At 56.0% G+C, this 18,450-nt stretch overlaps 7 protein-coding genes across 7 annotated transcripts in view; 5 read left to right on the top strand and 2 right to left on the bottom strand.

Moving 5' to 3' along the window:
* The window catches only part of PHACADRAFT_138443 (uncharacterized protein), a 3,045-nt gene extending 1,884 nt beyond the window's left edge, over positions 1-1,161 (top strand). Inside the window, exons 6-7 of the mRNA XM_007392514.1 lie at positions 396-450; positions 504-1,161. Of these exons, the coding sequence (XP_007392576.1) occupies positions 396-450; positions 504-1,042 (594 nt within the window). The 3' untranslated portion in view covers positions 1,043-1,161. The remainder of the gene's footprint in view (positions 1-395; positions 451-503) is intronic.
* Positions 1,162-1,284: 123 nt separating this feature from the next.
* Positions 1,285-1,785, bottom strand: PHACADRAFT_192423 (uncharacterized protein; the record flags this gene model as incomplete). The annotated part of the gene is made up of 2 exons (XM_007392513.1): positions 1,285-1,533; positions 1,606-1,785. The coding sequence occupies 2 exons, from the start codon at positions 1,783-1,785 to the stop codon at positions 1,285-1,287; spliced, it is 429 nt and encodes a 142-aa protein (XP_007392575.1).
* A 1,590-nt stretch (positions 1,786-3,375) lies between these two features.
* Positions 3,376-5,409, top strand: PHACADRAFT_115441 (uncharacterized protein). Its single transcript, XM_007392512.1, has 8 exons — positions 3,376-3,466; positions 3,525-3,723; positions 3,778-3,897; positions 3,962-4,108; positions 4,163-4,676; positions 4,728-4,782; positions 4,836-5,330; positions 5,367-5,409. The coding sequence occupies exons 1-8, from the start codon at positions 3,385-3,387 to the stop codon at positions 5,378-5,380; spliced, it is 1,626 nt and encodes a 541-aa protein (XP_007392574.1). The 5' UTR covers positions 3,376-3,384; the 3' UTR covers positions 5,381-5,409.
* A 978-nt stretch (positions 5,410-6,387) lies between these two features.
* Positions 6,388-8,529, top strand: PHACADRAFT_250880 (uncharacterized protein). The gene has a single exon (XM_007392511.1). The coding sequence runs from the start codon at positions 7,574-7,576 to the stop codon at positions 8,282-8,284; it is 711 nt and encodes a 236-aa protein (XP_007392573.1). The 5' UTR covers positions 6,388-7,573; the 3' UTR covers positions 8,285-8,529.
* A 276-nt stretch (positions 8,530-8,805) lies between these two features.
* PHACADRAFT_250878 (uncharacterized protein) lies at positions 8,806-11,847 on the top strand. Its single transcript, XM_007392510.1, has 7 exons — positions 8,806-9,136; positions 9,182-9,309; positions 9,367-9,478; positions 9,532-9,971; positions 10,020-10,379; positions 10,434-11,468; positions 11,517-11,847. Exons 4-6 carry the CDS (start codon positions 9,846-9,848, stop codon positions 11,424-11,426), a joined length of 1,479 nt encoding a protein of 492 aa, XP_007392572.1. The 5' UTR covers positions 8,806-9,136; positions 9,182-9,309; positions 9,367-9,478; positions 9,532-9,845; the 3' UTR covers positions 11,427-11,468; positions 11,517-11,847.
* Positions 11,848-12,299: 452 nt separating this feature from the next.
* Positions 12,300-14,315, top strand: PHACADRAFT_206232 (uncharacterized protein). The gene is made up of 9 exons (XM_007392509.1): positions 12,300-12,386; positions 12,444-12,774; positions 12,828-12,905; positions 12,959-13,277; positions 13,331-13,490; positions 13,537-13,635; positions 13,696-13,781; positions 13,840-13,929; positions 13,985-14,315. Exons 1-9 carry the CDS (start codon positions 12,324-12,326, stop codon positions 14,298-14,300), a joined length of 1,542 nt encoding a protein of 513 aa, XP_007392571.1. The 5' UTR covers positions 12,300-12,323; the 3' UTR covers positions 14,301-14,315.
* A 1,831-nt stretch (positions 14,316-16,146) lies between these two features.
* On the bottom strand, positions 16,147-18,037 carry PHACADRAFT_250876 (uncharacterized protein). The gene is made up of 2 exons (XM_007392508.1): positions 16,426-18,037; positions 16,147-16,371 (listed from the first exon to the last, which is right to left on the bottom strand). The coding sequence occupies exon 1, from the start codon at positions 17,563-17,565 to the stop codon at positions 16,759-16,761; it is 807 nt and encodes a 268-aa protein (XP_007392570.1). The 5' UTR covers positions 17,566-18,037; the 3' UTR covers positions 16,147-16,371; positions 16,426-16,758.
* Positions 18,038-18,450: the final 413 nt, after the last annotated feature.

The raw sequence follows: 18,450 nt of genomic DNA, 5'->3' as shown, positions 1-18,450 counted from the left end.
CTGCCTTGCGCTGCCGCTGATGAAGGGTTGTGTCACCATCGGGGACGATGTACTCTCTTCGCCGCCACGTCGGCGAGCCCAACAACCGCATCCCGATCATGCACTTCCGCACGCAGCAGATCCCGATCCTGACACTGACTGCGCAGATCTATGTCATGGAGGCGTTTGTGGAGTGGTGCACCAACGTCTTCAGCGACATCACCGTAGACTACCGCGTCCGCCACGCTATCGCAGGCATCCTCAAGGCGACCATCGTCGGTCACATGAATGCGAGCGCCATCGCGATTGCAGACCGGTGCGGCGTCCAGGGGTTGTTCGCACACAATCAGATGACCACGATACATGTAAGTCGTCTGTGTTTGTCACCTGTCATTTCATGCGCCAACGTCGCATAGAACGACGCCCGGGGCATTGCCATCGCTGAAGGTGACATACTCGTGCTCTCTATCAGTACGTACATCAGCGAGCACCGAACGACCCGAACTGACCGTCTCCGGCCACAGAGCTCGCAACCGAGATGCTACAGGGCCGCTACAAGGTCCCGGCGGCGCGGGACCAGGAGGGCTTGCTCGCGCGTCACGAGGCGGGCCTCTTCGACGAGAGCCGTGCGGTACTCGCATCGTGCGCGCACCACCGAAGCAACGAAGTCAACAAGCTGGTCTTGCCACAGTGCCAGGCGATCATCGAGGCGATGGGCCATCGTATGGCGTACGAGGCGGCCGTCGCGGCCGGTGTGCAGCAGCCGCTCGTCGAGCTCTACGTCGCCAGCTGCATGAAGCGCGACGGGGCGTGGTACGTCGAGAACGCGGGCGTGAGCCGCAAGGCGCTCGACGGGATGGAGGACAGGGCGCTCGACGCGGTGCTCCCCCAGGTCGGGCAGCTGGTCCGGGCGATGGGTGTCGGGCCGTGGATCACGTCGAAGATCGTCTCGGACGAGCGCTGGGACGCGTTCGTCGAGGACTGTCAGGTCTTTGAAGGTCAGGCCGAGGTGAATGTCTTCCAAGCGGAGAGGGCAGCGGAGTCGGTCAGGTCTCACCTATGATGGACTTTGCGCCTAGGCGGGTATGCTCCCTGTTGTGTTTTTGGATCTGTATCTCGAGCTCGTGTTCGCCGGCGCCTCATGCACATGTTGTTTACTACTTGTATTTACTTTATACTGTGCCCTTAGACATCAATTCGTAATGTAGACAAATGCTGCACTATATACCACGTGCGTCTCGATAGCGATTGAGACGCACGAGGTCCTTACGGAGCGCAGCGACCGGACACGGCTAGATAAGCACTCTACAAGGTCGCACGCAGCGTGGGCGAGCTCGAGACCGCATTCAGGTTTGCGCGCGAGTACTTGTGATCTAGCGGGTACACGAGCCTCTCGGGCGCGTATGTGCCCTCGTCGACGTTCCACAGGCGGCACAGGCGGCGCAGTTCGTCCACGACCCATGCGTTTGTCGAGAGCGCAGGGCGCAGCGCCTGGTTCGTGTCCACGAGGTTGTGCGAGAGCGCAAGGCGGAAGCCCGAGGTGATAGGTTTGATCTCGTGCGTGACGTCGGTGTATCACGTTGTGACGCTTCTGTCGAGCCCGCTGGCTTGGCTACAGTCATATACGGTCGAGATGCCGCCATGCAAAAGGTGTGCGGCGCCGCCTTTGAGAGGAGATAAGAGGCTATAAGAGGACGACAACGATTGTTGCAAACATGCCGTTGGCCTTTTCAGCGTCAACAGGGTTCGCTTCACCTCCCTTGTCTCACTTGGATGACGAGTTATCTCCATGAGGCCGTGTGACATGGTGCTGGACAAGCGAAGCCAACCCAACGATCCCAACCCAACCCGCGAGAATTGAGCACGCCTCGGCATCAGTGATTGGATACTGCCATACTGGCAGTACCATAGAGTACCATGAGTCTCGCTCTCGCTTGTGCGTCTTGGGCTCGGATCGACATACCTGGGTGCCTTGATAGACAGGTCCAGATCAAGGCAAGCTGAGGTCCCGGTTTGTTATCTGATTCAAGACATTATTTCCGACACTTTTATATATTAGATGACTCACTTCATAATGATGCCGAGTCCAGCGGGTTCGGGGTCAAAGGTGCACCCTTATTCTGATCACTGGAGCCCAGCCAGTTCGTAATACTCCAAGAATCAGCCGCTATAGAGGACACGCTATTACCAATGCGATGCAACTATGTGTGGTCGGTATGCCTCCACTGAATAGCACTGCTAGTGACTGCGGCATAACAATTCCGAGTCTTTCGGAGGCGCTTTATCTACTCCCGCGAACAATGATCGGCTCGATGAGTAGCACCCGGTAAAATGCCGACACTTCGTGGCGTCGATCACACGGTCGCGTTAGGGTAATAAACCGCGCCTCCGAATACTCCGAATATCTCTCTCATTTCCACTCAATTTCTGGCCATCAAAGTATGGCCTTAAGGTTGCGGTAGTATTAGTATATTCAATGATCTGGAACATACACCCTGCGGAAACATCATCCACCTCGTCAGGCTCATTCGCACGGTTTGCGTACTCGATATCAAATATTGTCGGGCCAGTCAACTGCAGAACGACTTCATCTTTAAGGACAACCAACGTGCCGTCCACTGCGTGAGCATATTCAGAGGGGAGCGGATAACCTTCGGTCGATACGAGATGTGCCTTGGCGGCATGCAGGGGGGTGTCTACATCAGGGTAATCTGGGCACTCGCGGTTATCCGGGTACGCGGCTTCGTTTTCGCGCTAGCGAGAGGTGCGAGAATCTTTCTTCAGCTCGTCCCAGAGCTTCAAGTTGGACTTCTTCTTCTCGACTTACTGAAGAACCTGCCTTGCAGCTTGTTAGAGACGCCCGTGACGAGAAGTTGAAATCCTCGTCCGCAAGCCGGCACCCTGGAAAATGCCTACGGGCCTCGCTTGATTTGTGTCTCTGCTCTCCAAAATCACGGTAAAGCCACCGAACCACGACCATGCGTTACGGGTGATTAGCGAACTGTTATCTGATCACGTTTCCAACGCCCCGGGTCTCAGGGTGTGAACAGCAGTGTCTATTATGGCGGTATAGTATTCCTGCCATTCTGATTTCGATGACACTGACCTAACCTGGTCGGGCTCAAGATACCACCGTGGACATCAGAAGTCCCTTTTCACACGTGTGATCTTTTCTGATGGCAACAAGTATCAACTAAGGCTTCGCAAATTCCAAGTCTGCCGGGGGCTCGGTCTGTACACTGCGCCAGCAGTAGAAATGGAGGTCACCCATCGCGCGAGTCCATCAGGCTGTGCCCTCACCCATTATCTCTCCCTCTGTGTATTTTCTGGTCACCCCCGTTTGCCCGTCTCGCTATGTCCCATACTCCCAAACATGCTCTCCACATCTTGAGCACCCCCGCCTTCATGACCCCTACTCATGCCCTTACGAGAACAGAGAAAGCTAAACTCGCATACGAACGCGCGAAGGAGTACGTTCGGGCATACCGTGCGTGCTTTCCCTATTATCATCCAAGCTCTCAATGCTGACTTCCGGTACCTCGCAGGCCTGGAAATTGATGATGTTCTAACTCTTTCCCCCAAATTTTGGCAACTCCACCAGGACCCGCTCGCAACTCTGGACGGAGGTGCAGCGACCCTCGTCACCATTCAAGTCAACCTGACAGCCGGTACAATCGCAAGGCATGCCGTCCACCGACCCGAGCTCGTCCCCCTCGTCGATGATCTCCTCAGCTACCGGAAGAAGTGCGTACGCCATAGTGTATGGCATCACTTGTGCTGACATGCACTATCTGGCAGCGGACAATTCCTGATGACTGAAGTTGGACATGGTCTAGACATTGCTAATCTCGAGACCACCGCCACCCTCCTACCTTCTGGTGAATTTACCTTGAACACCCCTACACCTAGAGCGGCCAAGTAAGATCCCAAGATCTCACTTTTTTGTTTTGTTTGTATCGTGTCTAACGCGCCATCATCTCAGGTTCATGCCCCCTACCATTCCTGCCGGCCTTCCGACCATTGCTGTTGTCTGGGCCAAGCTCATTGTACATGGTCAAGACCGTGGCATCCGCCCATTCGTTGTTCCTCTCAATGATGGAAGGCAGATGTGCACAGGCATCAAGTCTATGTACGTTCCACTGCCTCTACCTGAATATTTTGGTCCTCAACCCCCCTTGTACAGCCTCCTCCCTGAGCGAGGTGGCCCAAATCCCGTGGACCACGCCATCACATCCTTCCACAACGTTCGCCTACCGTCCCAGTCGATTCTCGGGTCGATCGAGAAGGCTGTCTCGCCACGGCTCGCGCTGACACAGTCGATGTGGCGCGTCGTCTGTGGGACGATCGCCATCGGCTGCCTTGCGCTGCCGCTGATGAAGGGTTGTGTCACCATCGGAGCAATGTACTCTCTGCGCCGCCACGTCGGCGAGCCCAGCAACCGCATCCCGATCATGCACTTCCGCACGCAGCAGATCCCGATCCTGACACTGACTGCGCAGATATACGTCATGGAGGCGTTTGTGGAGTGGTGCACCAACGTCTTCAGCGACATCACCGTAGACTACCGCGTCCGCCACGCTATCGCAGGCATCCTCAAGGCGACCATCGTCGGTCACATGAATGCGAGCGCCATCGCGATTGCAGACCAATGCGGCGTCCAGGGCTTATTCACGCACAATCAGATGACCACGATACATGTAAGTCGTCTGTGTTTGTCACCTGTCATTTCATGCGCCAACGTCGCATAGAACGACGCCCGGGGCATTGCCATCGCTGAAGGTGACATACTCGTACTCTCTATCAGTACGTACACAAGCGAGCACTAAACGACCTGTATTGACCGTCTCCGGCCACAGAGCTCGCAACCGAGATGCTACAGGGCCGCTACAAGGTCCCGGCGGCGCGGGACCAGGAGGGCTTGCTCGCACGTCACGAGGCGGGCCTCTTCGACGAGAGCCGTGCCGTGCTCGCGTCGTGTGCGCACCACCGAAGCAGCGAAGTCAACAAGCTGGTCTTGCCACAGTGCCAGGCGATCATCGAGGCGATGGGCCATCGTATGGCGTACGAGGCGGCCGTCGCGGCCGGTGTGCAGCAGCCGCTCGTCGAGCTCTACGTCGCCAGCTGCATGAAGCTCGATAGGGCATGGTACGTCGAGAACGCGGGCGTGAGCCGCAAGGCGCTCGCCGGGATGGAAGACAAGGCGTTGGACGCAGTGCTCCCTCAAGTCGAGCAGCTGATCCATGCGATGGGTGTCGGGCCGTGGATCACGTCGAAGATCGTCTCGGACGAGCGCTGGGACGCGTTCGTCGAGGACTGTCAGGTCTTTGAAGGTCAGGCTGAGGTGAATGTCTCACGAGGTGAGGGCGCTGTGGAGTCGCGGACGGCCCGGTCTCACCTATGATGGACTTTGCGCCTAGACGGGATGCACCCGACGCAGGTCCTGAGCGACGTTGACTGGAACGTCGTGCCGCTGCTCCTGGCTTACATGTGATGCCTTTCTCCCCTTGCTCTTCCATGCACCGCCTCTTTCATCTCATCCCAAGACTTGTTTTTATCGTTGATTATTGTGCAATATTGTATCATAGCTATTTGCATGGTTTGGCACTTTGACGGAGGAGGGAAAAGAAAGAGAGAAACCCAGGCGTACGACCGAAGCAAATAGACGCGCTTTGCTCGCTCGGAAAAGCCGGCGGAAGCACCCGAGATTTCGGGATGCCGGCCATAGAAAGACGTGATAAGCGCCTCTTCTGAGCTTAGATTATCTCTCGATTCCTGAAAAGGGTTGCATCAACTACACATTGCAGATATTCTCACGATCCTGGTGCCGGTAACGCACGAACACAAGCACCACTGGTGCAAAGCATGGCCACACCCCGAGGTCGCCTACACTCGACAGACAGCGATGAAGGATATAAGGATCAGTACAATTTCTGCGCATTCAGGTCGAAGTTATCCGAGGGCCGGTACTTCTTGGGAGAGCGCGAGAACATGCTCCAAGTCGCTACATACAATTCGGTCTCAATCGTGAACTCCTGGACTTTAGAGGAAAAGAATTACCTCTGCCACCCGGTGTCAAGACCTCGTAATTACTACGGGACCATGGAAACTCTTGTTCGCTGTCAACTTCACACTCGGCTCCTGCGCTTTCCCGATCCCGTCGTATTACTCATACGGAAGCTTGCTGCGTCGGTGACATCGTAAAATTTACGCGAAATTCCAGTCTCATGACCTTCATTTTGGGGCAAGCTGCAGTAATCTGACACAGGAGACGTCAAAAAATGTACCGGTCTTGGCCGTAGTCTTTTGACCCGGTCATGAGCTGGCATGTATGGCGTTTCCTCACTTTATCTCACCTCTTGCTACGTCGCCTCGTCTCCAGTATGTATCCTGTCTGCTCTAGCCTTCCTATGTGTCCTTACCGCTCTTGTATGCTAGGATAGCCATGGAAGAAGAGATACTCTGCAACTCCACTTCACAGACGAGAGCGGGACCTGAGAAAGTCGAGAAGAGAGCACGAACACTTTGCGCACGGCTGAACGAGGATGTGCGAACTGTTACTCTCCCCGAAGAGCTTCTTCTCGAAATATTCAAGCACCACGTCGCCTCCTTCCACTTCCTTACAAATGCGGTTTGGAAGCCGCAAGGAACCTGGTCCTCGGACGTATACGGATGGCTCGCTGTAGCTCATGTCTGTCGTCACTGGCGCGATATCGTGCTCTCTGCTCCCGTATTGTGGACGAATATCAAGGCGACAAGCATAGCGTGCGTAGAGGCCTTCTTCGAGCGTTCTGGACAGGTACCCGTGTCTGTGGTGGGTGCGCTCACCTATGAATCGGGAACGGTCCATTCCCCGCCTCAGCCCTGGGCGCTGATTTTCCAGAACTCGGCTCGCATCGAGAGGCTGTTGCTCGAGTATGACGCCACGACGCCGGATCAACCAGGGATCTTTGATGCCCCCGCGTTCCCTCAGCTTAGGTTCCTAGCTCTCACTGCCACAACCGGCCGTAGCGTGTTGCATAACCTCTTCCCTCCTGTACTTCGCCTCGTCCAAGAATCATTGGCTCTGGAGACACTGGAGACCACCTTCCTCTCATTTTTTGCCGCCTCGAAGCTCTTCTCCCCTAATTTGCGCAACCTCACTCTGGTCAACTTTAGCTGGCCGACAGACATCGACGCCAGCGCTCGGTGGACAATGCTGCTGGACGCTTTAAAGGGACTTCCCAAACTCGAGAAGCTCTGGCTACTCGACGGCCCGCCCGACGTGCCGTGGGACTTGGTCTCGCAGAACCTCTTGGAGCCACCGAAGCTCTCATCACGCCCAATCGCGCTCCTCAACTTGCGGCAATTAGTGGTACGATCATGCAGTCGTTTTGGGGGAGCCATCGTGGCCACGCTCCTTGAGAACATCGAGGTCCAGACGACGCCCGCTTTGCGTCAACTATATATGATTGGCCCCCCAGATCGATCTCAGGGTACCGGGATTGCCACCTCTAGCCTCGCGCTCCTCGGCTCTGCGCTTGGCAGGAAGTTTGTGGCAGCGGCGGAGGCAGATCCTCCTGTGCTCATACGCTCTGTTTGCCTTGAGGCGAAGGATATGCGGCGTCACGGTGCCCCTAGGATCTCGATTGGCGCATGGACCGACGTACCAGATTCTACAGTTCCCGTAGAAGGTGCATGCTCGGCGTCGCACCTCTTTGGCACCGGGCTGCTCGAGGTCAGCCTGAGCGACTCCAGCGCAGAGTCCATATTCCTCCACGTCTTTTCGCGCCTGCCGCTCAGCACGGTGCAGTTCCTCATGATCGACGAGTTTCCGCGGGCCGCGTACGGCGGCGAGCCGTATATGCCGTCCGAGGTGACGTGGCGCGATACCTTCGCACACGCGGACGACGTACACATCCTCTCCGTCTCTGGACGCTCGGCAGAGCATCTCCCTACGGCTCTTCATCCGCGCGATGGCACCCCGGCGTTGCTGTTCCCGAAGCTGAGACACCTCAAGCTCGACCGTGTTGCCTTCCTCGTCGTCTCGCTGTCGGACAGCATGGATGCCGAGGATGAGGTAGAGGATTTCTGGCAGCGCGGGAGATGGTATGACGCGTTTGTCGCTGCGCTCAGGGCTCGGGCGAACCTAGGAAAGCGGGTTGTAAAGCTGACCATCACCGGCACGGACGCTATCACAGAGGCTGAGGTGCTCGAACTGGGGAACTACGTGGACGATGTCGTATGGGACGGTCGCACAGGACCAGTGGGGACGAATGACGAGCAAGGAGCTCGGGATTACTGCTCGTCGATGCGAGGCCGGCTGTAGTTTGTATGCTCGAAAGCGTAGTACTGTGAGCATTTTGGTCCCAGCGTGAGTAGCTAGCAGGATCGTGCATGATGGAACTCAAGCATTGCGGGAGTTCGGAACGGTACTGAACCAGTTATGTCTTGTCTGGAGGTCCTACTGACGGCAATGGCCATCATGCTTGCTAAGATGACGGAATATCATTGCCCCAATCTGTATGCATAGGTGCACGACGTGCAGCAGTTGTAGTCAACATATAAGGCATTTGTTTACTTGCAAAAATCCTGTCTACAGAGGCTGGCGATAACTCGAAAGTAACAATCGGACGGGTCAAGTCGAGAGTGCGCGGCAATGCAGGCGGGACGTGTGGCTCTTTGATGCGCCATCATGATGTATAAGGTTAGGGTTATCGGCGGTATGGGCGCTTGGTGATGTCTTCCCCCTCGCTGTCCTCGACATCCATGCCGCCTTCGCTGTGAGCTTCGAGCTCGCCGCGTCCGATGAACCACCCTTATCGTCACCAAAGACATCTCAGACAAGACAGATACCACACTCGCTACTCGAACCACGGCGGCCGGGACTCGGGCAACCTGCTTACCTCCCTCTTCGCAAACGAACTCGTCCAGCAGCTCGCACCGTTGCTCCTCATTCTCGTCGTTCCGCTATTCGTGCTACTTACGAACAAACACAAACGCGCGATAGTTTATCCTGTCCGTGTTCTGCTGCGCTACGTGGCCATGGTGCTGCAAAGCCTGGCTGGCGCACTGCCGTGGAACTGGTATGCGGGGTCAAAGGAGAAGACCTCAGAGAAGAAGAAGATCGTGAGGACACGGGCCGAGCAGTCTGGGCTGTCCAACGGGTCACCAGCCCAAGGTAAGTTTCTGTGCACTGCGCGCTTCTTTGATCTAACGGAAGCAGGCTCGAGCAAGGATGAGCTTGACGACCAGAAACAGGACTTCGAACCCGAAGATGCTGAAGATGAAGGGTATTATCCTGGGATCGTCAATATATCTGGGACGTACTGTTTTATGGACTCAACTCTCCAAGTACGTCGGCATCTCTCCTCTTGACCGGCTGGCCGTTGACTCCTCTGTCATCGCTAGGCTCTTGCGTCGTTGGCGTACTTACAGCCTTACATCAACGCCATTCATATACGTGCGGAAGAGCTCGATATTCCGACGCCGGTGGTAGATGCGTTACGTGATATATTGCACGGTTCGTCATGAGCCTCACGTTCAGCAAAACTTAACTATAACGGATATGCTCAGAACTAAATACGCCGCGGTCAAGTCGAACATCTCTCCGGCCTCATGCCCTTATCCAAGCGTTGTCTGCGCCACCTCCATCATCATGTGCTGGTTCACGCAGCAGCAACCGACTATTCTCTTCCCGAGAACACCAAGATGCCCAAGAGCTCTTTCAAGTGCTTATCGAAGCTGTGAAGACAGAAGCCGCAGAAGTAGCGCACGAAGCTGGGCGTGATCTCGGCCTCGGCGGGGCCTTGTCGCCCATACCCAAGCAGCCTAGCCATAGTGTCGTGAACGGTGGTGCGGCGCCGCACCGAGATTCTGAGCTGGAGATCATGAGCATCACGAAGAGTGTCTTTGACGGCCTGACCGCCAATCGGAGGTGCTGCGTCGAATGTGGATACACCGAGGCCGTCATGCACTTCTCCTTCGACAGCTGGCAGTTAGCTTTGCCAAGGGCTGTAAGTCCTCTCTGTCGCGACAATGATCTCTGTCTAAACACCTTATAGAACGCCTGTGGTCTAGAAGATTGCCTCGCGGATTACACTCGCCTCGAGGTTCTTACGGACTGCATATGTCGGCGCTGTTCGATGGAGGCGACGTATGAGAAATATGCTAAGGAAGGAGTCGTCGAGAAGCCCATTTCTCCACCCGCTTCCTCTTCAGCGACGTTGCCGACCCCGGATGCCACTGATAGCGTACCCATGACCCCGGTATCAAAGTCCAAGAAGAAGCGGGCGCAAGAATCCCGCAAGTTGGCTTCTCGTGTGAAAGATCTAATTGATGCCGGCCGAGTCGAAGAAGATGTGAAGGGTGTCCAGGTTGTGAAGGTCGCTCGAGCGTCGACGAAGCAAGCTATGGTTGCACGAGTAAGCACATCTCTCCTCGATTGCCTACTTATCCTGATTGCCTGCCTACGACAGCCGCCACCGATCCTAGTTCTGCATCTCAACCGTTCTCTGCACTTTGGTGGCGTGTACGGCGCGGCCAAGAACAGCTGTAGGGTGTCATTCGCTGAAATTCTCGACTTAACGCCGTACACGACAAGTGGGATGCTGAACACGAGCCCACAAGCACCGATATCTGGACCAGGCTTCCGGCCCTCGATCTTCATGCAGTCAACCGGCGTTCCAAAGGTTGATCCATCTACGCGAACGCTCTACCGCCTCAGCGGTGTTGTCGTGCACTATGGCCAGCACTCCTTCGGACACTACGTGTGCTATCGGCGAAGGCCGCGGCCTGCGCGCCTACCGGACGAGAAGCGATGGCTGCCGCCGGGTGTGCGAGGGGAAGGCGAGAGCGGGCTCGCAAGCCTTGAGAGCATACGCGGCACCGGCAGAGGTTGGCTCCGCGTGAGCGATGACGACGTCCGCGAGTGCGGGATCGAGAGCGTACTGCAGGAGGGCGCCGGCGCGTTCATGCTCTACTATGAACGGATCGTCGTCCCGCCAACACCACCGCCCGGCGCACCGCTGGCAAACGGCCAGGCGCATCTGCCCGCGCAAAACGAGCAACTCGCAACACCGGTGGACATCGCGAGCACCCCGGTGGACTGCGTGAGAAGGCACGGAGTGTACCTCGACGACGACGAGCGCACTCCGCGCTGCTCGGAGGAGACGCTCAAACCCGCAAACGGGTACCGCAAGGCGAACGGCTCGATCGACTCGCTCGCGTCGACGCTCGTGGACGACGTACATGAGGGCACCAAAGCGAAAGGCGGCGCGGGCTCACCTGCGCAGGCTAGCTTGGAGCCAAGGCTCGTGCGCAGCGTCAGCCTCGGCCCGTACCACGCGGATAATCGGCCTCCGCCTGAGAGGTCGAGCGAAGTGCAGAAAGTTGAGGAGCACGAAGAGAGTGCAATGCCTAACAGTAACGCGGCCGCCGCCGATGGGGATCGCCAGTTGAACGCATCGTGAGTCGCGACGAGGGTTCAAAATGGGATGTAGACCGGACGAGAGGTGTGTACGACCGTGTCGATGACTTCGCTTGTTAACCTACTCGCACAGGGCGATGATCACATCCGCGGCAGCCGATGGTGCTGGCCCCGCACCCAGGAGCTCTCCGGCATGAGTTTCCTAGAAGGTCGCAGTCTCTGCACTGCCAGGGCACTTCACGGACTAGCATGCAACGCCTCGTCCGGGGAGCAGCGGCGCAGCTTGAGCTGCGTATAGACAACGGATGCGAATCGTGCGGGTTGTATTTTATTCGTAAAACGCTTTGTTGGTCTGCTGTATACTGATATGTATCTTCGCCCTGTGCTCGCTGCTGGAGCTGTGCGCGTACGACTCGAGAGAGCTTGGATTGTCTGGGGCGTAATTCTATATGTCGAGTTTCAAACTTTCTCCCCGTTGTGTAATCACTACTCACTCGATTCGCTGCCTATTATTCCCTAAAAGGCGACAGGAAGGTGCATGGTGAACATCTTACTTGTGCGCTGAACTGGGCATTGTGCAGGACTAGTCATTGATGGATGCGTAGTGGCATAGCAGGACCTCCTTTCGCCCTCGTTGTTCAGACGTTTTCTCGAGGTAGAAACAATTGTTGACCAGGCCTCTGGGTTCATCTGCAGGCAGTGCAGGATTGACTCCGCCACAAAGCTGGCAGCCCTTTCGGGCTTTCACAATGGCCGGCGGCTGTCAGGTGCGCGGGCAGCCTCTTACACCCGCTCGTCGTCAGACATGTCTCGAACTTGCTTAATGGAAACCTTCCCTCGTGAGCGCTGCGTTCATCTCCATTCGTGGAGCCGTTCCAAGGGCCTCTTATAGCCTGAGTGGTGTCCAGGCGACGTTCGAGAAATCCAGTCTCTCGACACCATGTCCACCCTCTTGAGCAGTCTCACGCAGTACAGCATCCTAGCCGTCGCGACTTGCGCCCTTGTACGCACGCGCGCATCTTTAGTGATATCTGTCGAGCTCACGCCCCTGACGTCACAGGCAACTCACCTGGTCTTCAATCGCTTAGAGCCCACTGAACTTCCGGTCGTGGCCGCCGCACTCCTCGGCCCACCCGCCGTGTTCTCGTCGCTGCCCGTCCACTATTATGGCATCCTCGGAGGGATTGCTCTGTCATACGCCACTTTCTATGCTACGTTGGCCTCCTCAGTCTTTCTGTACCGCATCTCTCCTTTCCATCCACTTGCTCGCTATCCAGGCCCATTCCTCGCAAAAGTCTCGAGGGGATACTGGGGGTCGATCGCCATTCGGGGCCGGCAACACGTTGAGCTCCAGCAGCTGCACAATATCTATGGCGACATCGTCAGATTTGGTCAGCGTCGCGCATGCATTTTTCTGGTAATTTTGTCCGCTGACGCCGTGCAGGCCCCAACGAGCTCTCATTCCGAGACACGTCTATGATCCAACCCATCATGTGCGCACACGGGATGCCTAAGGGACCAAGTGATTGCCATTCTTTTTCGCATGTTATGCCATATTCATACATGTGCCACCAGTGTTCGAAGGGCGTGCGCTTAAGCCGCCCGTCCGTGCCTTCAGTACGGCCGCACTTGAGGAGTATGAGCCCATCGTCGCGAAGCGCGGCGCCCAGCTCGTCGAGATCCTCGCTGAGAAGAAAACAGTTGATTTTGGGTATTGGGTTAACTTCTTATCGTTACGTTTGTCTTTCCACCCATGGAGATCTGCTATCTGGCTGTCTCTCATCCAAAGCTTTGATATCATGACTGACGCGCTCTTCGGTGGTAATCTTGGTGCGGAGATGATGGCTACTGAAGATAAGGATGGCGTGATGCACAGCTTCAAGCTGGGCTTCGAGTAGGTTGCCTCAGCTGTCATATGGGCTTTACAATGTCTGAACGCGACCCTAGGTCTGGCCAGATTTTCGAGCACCTCCCGTGGCTGGGCTTCTGGATGCGACAATTCCCAAAGCTTGCCGCATCTGCCAGGAATTATCGAGCAATGTGTATTGAGCGGGGCACGCGGCGGTACCAGCATGGTTCGAAGCAAAAGGACCTCTTCTACTATCTAGTGGGTTTCCTTCGAGCGCCCTTCACGCCCGCTGACGAGCTTGCAGAGCAACGAGGACGGCTCGGAGAAGCAGACGCCAGACAAGGCTACTATCCTCGCGGACTCTTCGCTGGCCATCACCGCGGGGTCGGATACAACCGCATCCGTGTTCAGCAACCTCATGTACTGCCTCCTACGAAACCCAGAGACTTAAAGGCGACTTCAGGCCGAGGTCGACCAGTTTTACCCGCCCGAGGAGAATTCGCTCGATCCTAAGTATCATTCACAGATGCCATACCTCGAGGCCGCCATGTAAGCCGTCCTGGCAATTCCTGGGACGCATCTAACGCAAGGCTTTTGTCCACCACAGAAATGAAACCATGCGCTTATTCCCCGCCATTTTGAGTGGGAGCCAGCGCTCCCCTGAGCTTGGTAGCGGCGGTGCAGCCGTCGGTCCCCAGTACGTGAATGTCTCACGGTATTGCGTGTGCTACTAACCCGCCCGGGCGAAACAGTTTTATCCCGGAGAATACCTCCGTGCGTGTGCACTTCTGGTCCGTGCAGCGCGACGCGCGCAACTTCTCGCTGCCGGAGACGTTCCTCCCCGAGCGGTGGCTCGTCGCCGAGGGCGTCGAGGATGCGCGGGTGGCGGCGCTGGGACTCACGCCGGGGTCGCTGACGCACAACGTGAACGCGTTCACGCCGTTCTCGACCGGACCCTGGAACTGCGTCGGCAAGAACCTCGGACTGCTCGAGCTGCGGTGCGTCATGACACACATAATGCAGCGCCTCAGCCTCCGCTTTCAGGACGGTTGGGATCCCGCAACATGAGAGCCCTCAGTGCGAGACAGGTTCACCGTCAAGACGGGAAGCCTGCCGATCATAGCGGAGAGAAGATTTTGAAGGAACATTGCGCTCTAATGATCTGTGGGTTTAATCCCGAGTAGCCCTTACTTAACCAGTCGAAAATGGGTGTCGCAGTTGTCAGATTCGATCGCTATTAACTAAGTTAGGGGTCTATATTCACAGTTCTTGTACGATCACATTCGGCGAAGACAATATCCTATCTTCAAGACCACAATTTGAGACCAAGAAAGGTGCAATGCAATGAATAGTCGGAAGCTACCGGGGAAGGGCATTGACAAGATGAGGTATCGGTAAGCCCCGCATTTTAGATGTCTACGGAGACCACAGATTGGATGCTGAAGTTTAAGAGCTTCGTGAACATCGTTGCCTGGGGTGGCCATGTAGAGACGGAGGAAGCAAGCTCGCAACAAGGTAGTGGCTCGGGGCTCCGTTTCGTCTATGCAAAGTCGGCTACAGCAGCAAAACTTCTCTAGGATTAGCCTTTTTAGGCCGTGTTCTGTTGTACACAGCGCTGGCTGTTCATAACCGCCCTGTCTCTCTCTCTCTCTGAAACTAGACTACCTCGCTCACGATGCAGCACAGCACTATCGCGCAGACTATCGCGTTGATCTCGCCAAATTCGGGGTCGTCGAACACTAGCTTCCACGGGCGGCACCATGGCCGTGCTACCAGTCATTGTTCGAGACACTCCTCGAGATGTGCTGTGCATGAAAATGGACGTCTCAGCTCCTCGAGGCAGGACCTCGATAAGGCCTATCCGGGATCCGAGTGTTTTTGGCCAGATTTCGGACCCTGCGCCAGGTTTTATCCGAACGTTTTGACCCCAACCCTCGCCGAGGCCGGGTGGGTGGTCCGGATGTCGAACTCTCGACGAAGGCGGGCCTGATTTTTGTCTGGACGTCAGCCGCGGGGGCAGGCGTCTGGCCGACCGACCACACGATCATTGAGATCAACCTAGTATTTGCCTTCGCCCACTTGTCCTCCGACTGCTTTCTGGAAATACTACCTGGTGACGCGACCTTGTCAAATAATGGTCGCAAACTCACTCTCGGTCAGGAGGCGCTCAGCATCTTCCGCTCGCTCTAGTCGACATCTACTGCTCACAAAGTCACTGAAGTGGCCAAAGAACTTGTAAAGGGTGGACGAAATTTCACTAGGCCTGATTCTGTCCAGACGTTTTTGACCCAAAATTGCCCCTCCTGTCCGGGCGTTTTTGGCAAGATTTTTAGAGGGCCTGGACAGGCATCTGGCCCAACTATTATATATTAGGGGTCCTCTCGAAGCCCAAGACAAGAACATCCTCTCCGTCCGATGGAGTCGGCTTATCAAGGAGCTTATCGCGTATCTCGCTGTCCGCGTACAGCACGCGAAGGCACATCCTAGGGCTGCGGGCGTCCTCCCTACTCTTAGTACTCACCTGGCGCAACCCACTTAGCCTTACAGTGAAGAGAGCTGAAGCGAGAGCGAATGGCATCCTCATGATCTTGAATTCTTTTAATGGCGACTTGCGAATATTTAAATCGTGATACTTGATTGCACGAAGCACGAGAGCGAGCTCCTCGTTTGCGCCAAAGGGTTCGGTGTGAGGCGCCAAGAGCCTTGTTGAGAGAACGTGAAACATCCAGAATTCTTAAATGGAAGAAGCCGATTTTCCTCGGACGACCTACGGTCAATATAAATCGTCCCGAAGCGATGACGTGCTCGATAATGAGAGACTGACCGTGTTTCAGTGCTGGTGAGGCGTTTTACCCCGTTCACCGGATACTTTGAGCCGACACCAATTGTCACAGAAATGGAGAGGAGAAGGGGATGCGTACTGCGAACGTTCAGGGTATGTCTTCATAAGCTCCGAGGAGTCCGTTATACATGAAGATCCGCCCATGGGTCTGAGGCGTTCGGCACAACCGCACGCCAGTGCCTGTAGTTCAAGGAAGTAGTCATCTAGCCGCTGTAGTCACTGTCTCCGGTGTCGCGCACGAGATTGCCAGAGTCCTCTAGTTTCTGCCTGGCCTGCAGTGTGAAACAAAGCTGGACTCTATCAGAATTGTTGGCATTAGACATGCAGAATAATAGGCAGGGAAATATATACCTGGGGAGTAATCGGAAATCCTAAGCGCCGCAGACCCATATTAGCAGCTACCAGCGTCCTCGGACAGATTTGTAACAGTTCGCCACCAAACAGCGTTTTCCGAAGTCGTCGCTATGAAGATAGAGGAACTGAAACGCAAGTGCAGTTCAGACAATCATGATATGACTGATTCGGGCTGTACAATATCCGTATTTGATTGGCTGGTCGTGACGGATCGTAAAAAGGGAGTGGAGATACAGCACAGTTGCGACGTACAAGAAGATCAACAACGTCCATGAAACGACAACCAACAGGAGACGAAGCATGATCCATGATGCGAACTCGTAGCTAACGTCATACGGTATCTGGCAGCTCGTCGATTGACTGTCGCAGCTTCTGCAGGAACCAGTGCGCGTCAAGTATGCTCCCTGCACAGCGCTCGCACCCGGCACGTGCTGACTCGTTGAGGAACGCCATGCTGAAGATGACGTCTGACGTTGGGCATGTCGCGAGCTCCTTGCGGGCGCGTGCCTCGTAGTCCTTCCACCAACGTGGCGGGTAGAATGCGCCGTAGTGCGTGCCATTGCACATCATGCACTTGACCGTGTCAGGAACGATGAGCAGCTCCTGCGCCGCAGCAGCACGCTGAGAATGCAACGCGAGCAGCCGATGGTACGCGAACGCGGAGATATGTCGCAAGTCTTCGGAAAGCGGTGCGTCGAGCACGCGCACGCGCAACGTCGCCCGCGATACCACGCGCGCTTCTGCCTCGAGGTCGAACCGACACGCGATCGCGTACGCACGCACAGGGTCTGCGTCCACGAAGCGGGGCGCTACAAGTAGCGTGCGCAGATGGTCAATTGCTGAGATGAGGTCGTACTTGGACGCTGCCTCGAGGACGGCGGCCAGGTCTTCGAAGGTGTCGATGGTCGGCTTGGGCACGGGGTATACGCAGCGGAGAAGCATCTCGAGCGTCCGCGCATTCTCGGAGACGTCGACAATTGGCGCGCTCGGCTCCCCCATGCATTCGTCGCGTGGTTGCGGCAGCTCAAACATGTGTGCGAAGAAGGGAGATGCCGCGGCGAGGATGCACTTGTGCACGCGGTAGTCGACAGGGTTGGGTACGCACGAACGCAGCACCAGATCGGCGTCGGAAGCCATGAAGAGATGAGAGGACATGATGCGCACTAACGAGTGATTGTGTCGTACGTGGGTGAGTGCACGAAGTGTATTCAACGTGAGCCTGCGTGGGCTTGGATATGGAGGTGCGAAAAGGGCGACCAGCGCGGGGTAAGTTACAAGAGCAAGAAGTCCGGATGTGGTGGCAGTGGGAGACAAGGAGGGATAACTCCGTCTTGGAAGTTATATACGCAGCGGAGATAGGATAGCCTTCGAAACGATGCGGCAACAAACAAGGCAGCAGCGACGTGGCTGACAGGGGTGACCACTCAGGCTCATGGCTCGCAACCGGTGACATCCTTCTATAGGGCTGACGTTGTCCTGCCGCTTTGCGGGAGGCTTCCTGAAGCAGAGGCATGCAGCTGAATGTTGTGGGTGCCAGGTCCGGACGTCCCTATACAAGATTAAAGTTACCGACTTACCGTTTCCCGTTCAGGCTCAATCTCCGAGTGTACAGCGTCCCTTCCAGACAAGAAAACCTCCGTTGTGCAGATGGTGGTGGGGCACGCCCGTGCGTTGTGCCCGTAAGAGGGATGTCGTGATGGTGGTAAGAGGATGAGGTGAAACAGGATCCCTTCCCCTCAAAAGTGTCCAATGCTGAATTTCCAACTTTAGGCGCCGCATACTTTTGTCCGCTTTATTGCCTAGCACGGACCGAGCGTACTCTGATTTCGGTGTTTTGATGTGAGATAATCGAGGCGCTAAGTGCCGGGTCCTGATACGATAAGATGTCACGAAGAAGTAACGGGTGATGGGTCCTGGGCCTATGTGAGGCCATGGTCACGGAAGCTGTCACGTCTTCGTCGGCCAGCGCGCCACCTACCGTTACTTAGGCTAGGATCCGGCCTCTCTGACAGCGAGCGTGCA

The sequence above is a fragment of the Phanerochaete carnosa genome (assembly GCF_000300595.1).
Source record: "Phanerochaete carnosa HHB-10118-sp unplaced genomic scaffold PHACAscaffold_2, whole genome shotgun sequence".
Classification (NCBI taxonomy): domain Eukaryota; kingdom Fungi; phylum Basidiomycota; class Agaricomycetes; order Polyporales; family Phanerochaetaceae; genus Phanerochaete; species Phanerochaete carnosa.
Note: the sequence above shows the minus strand (reverse complement) of the source record. Positions and strands in the feature narration are given on the sequence as shown.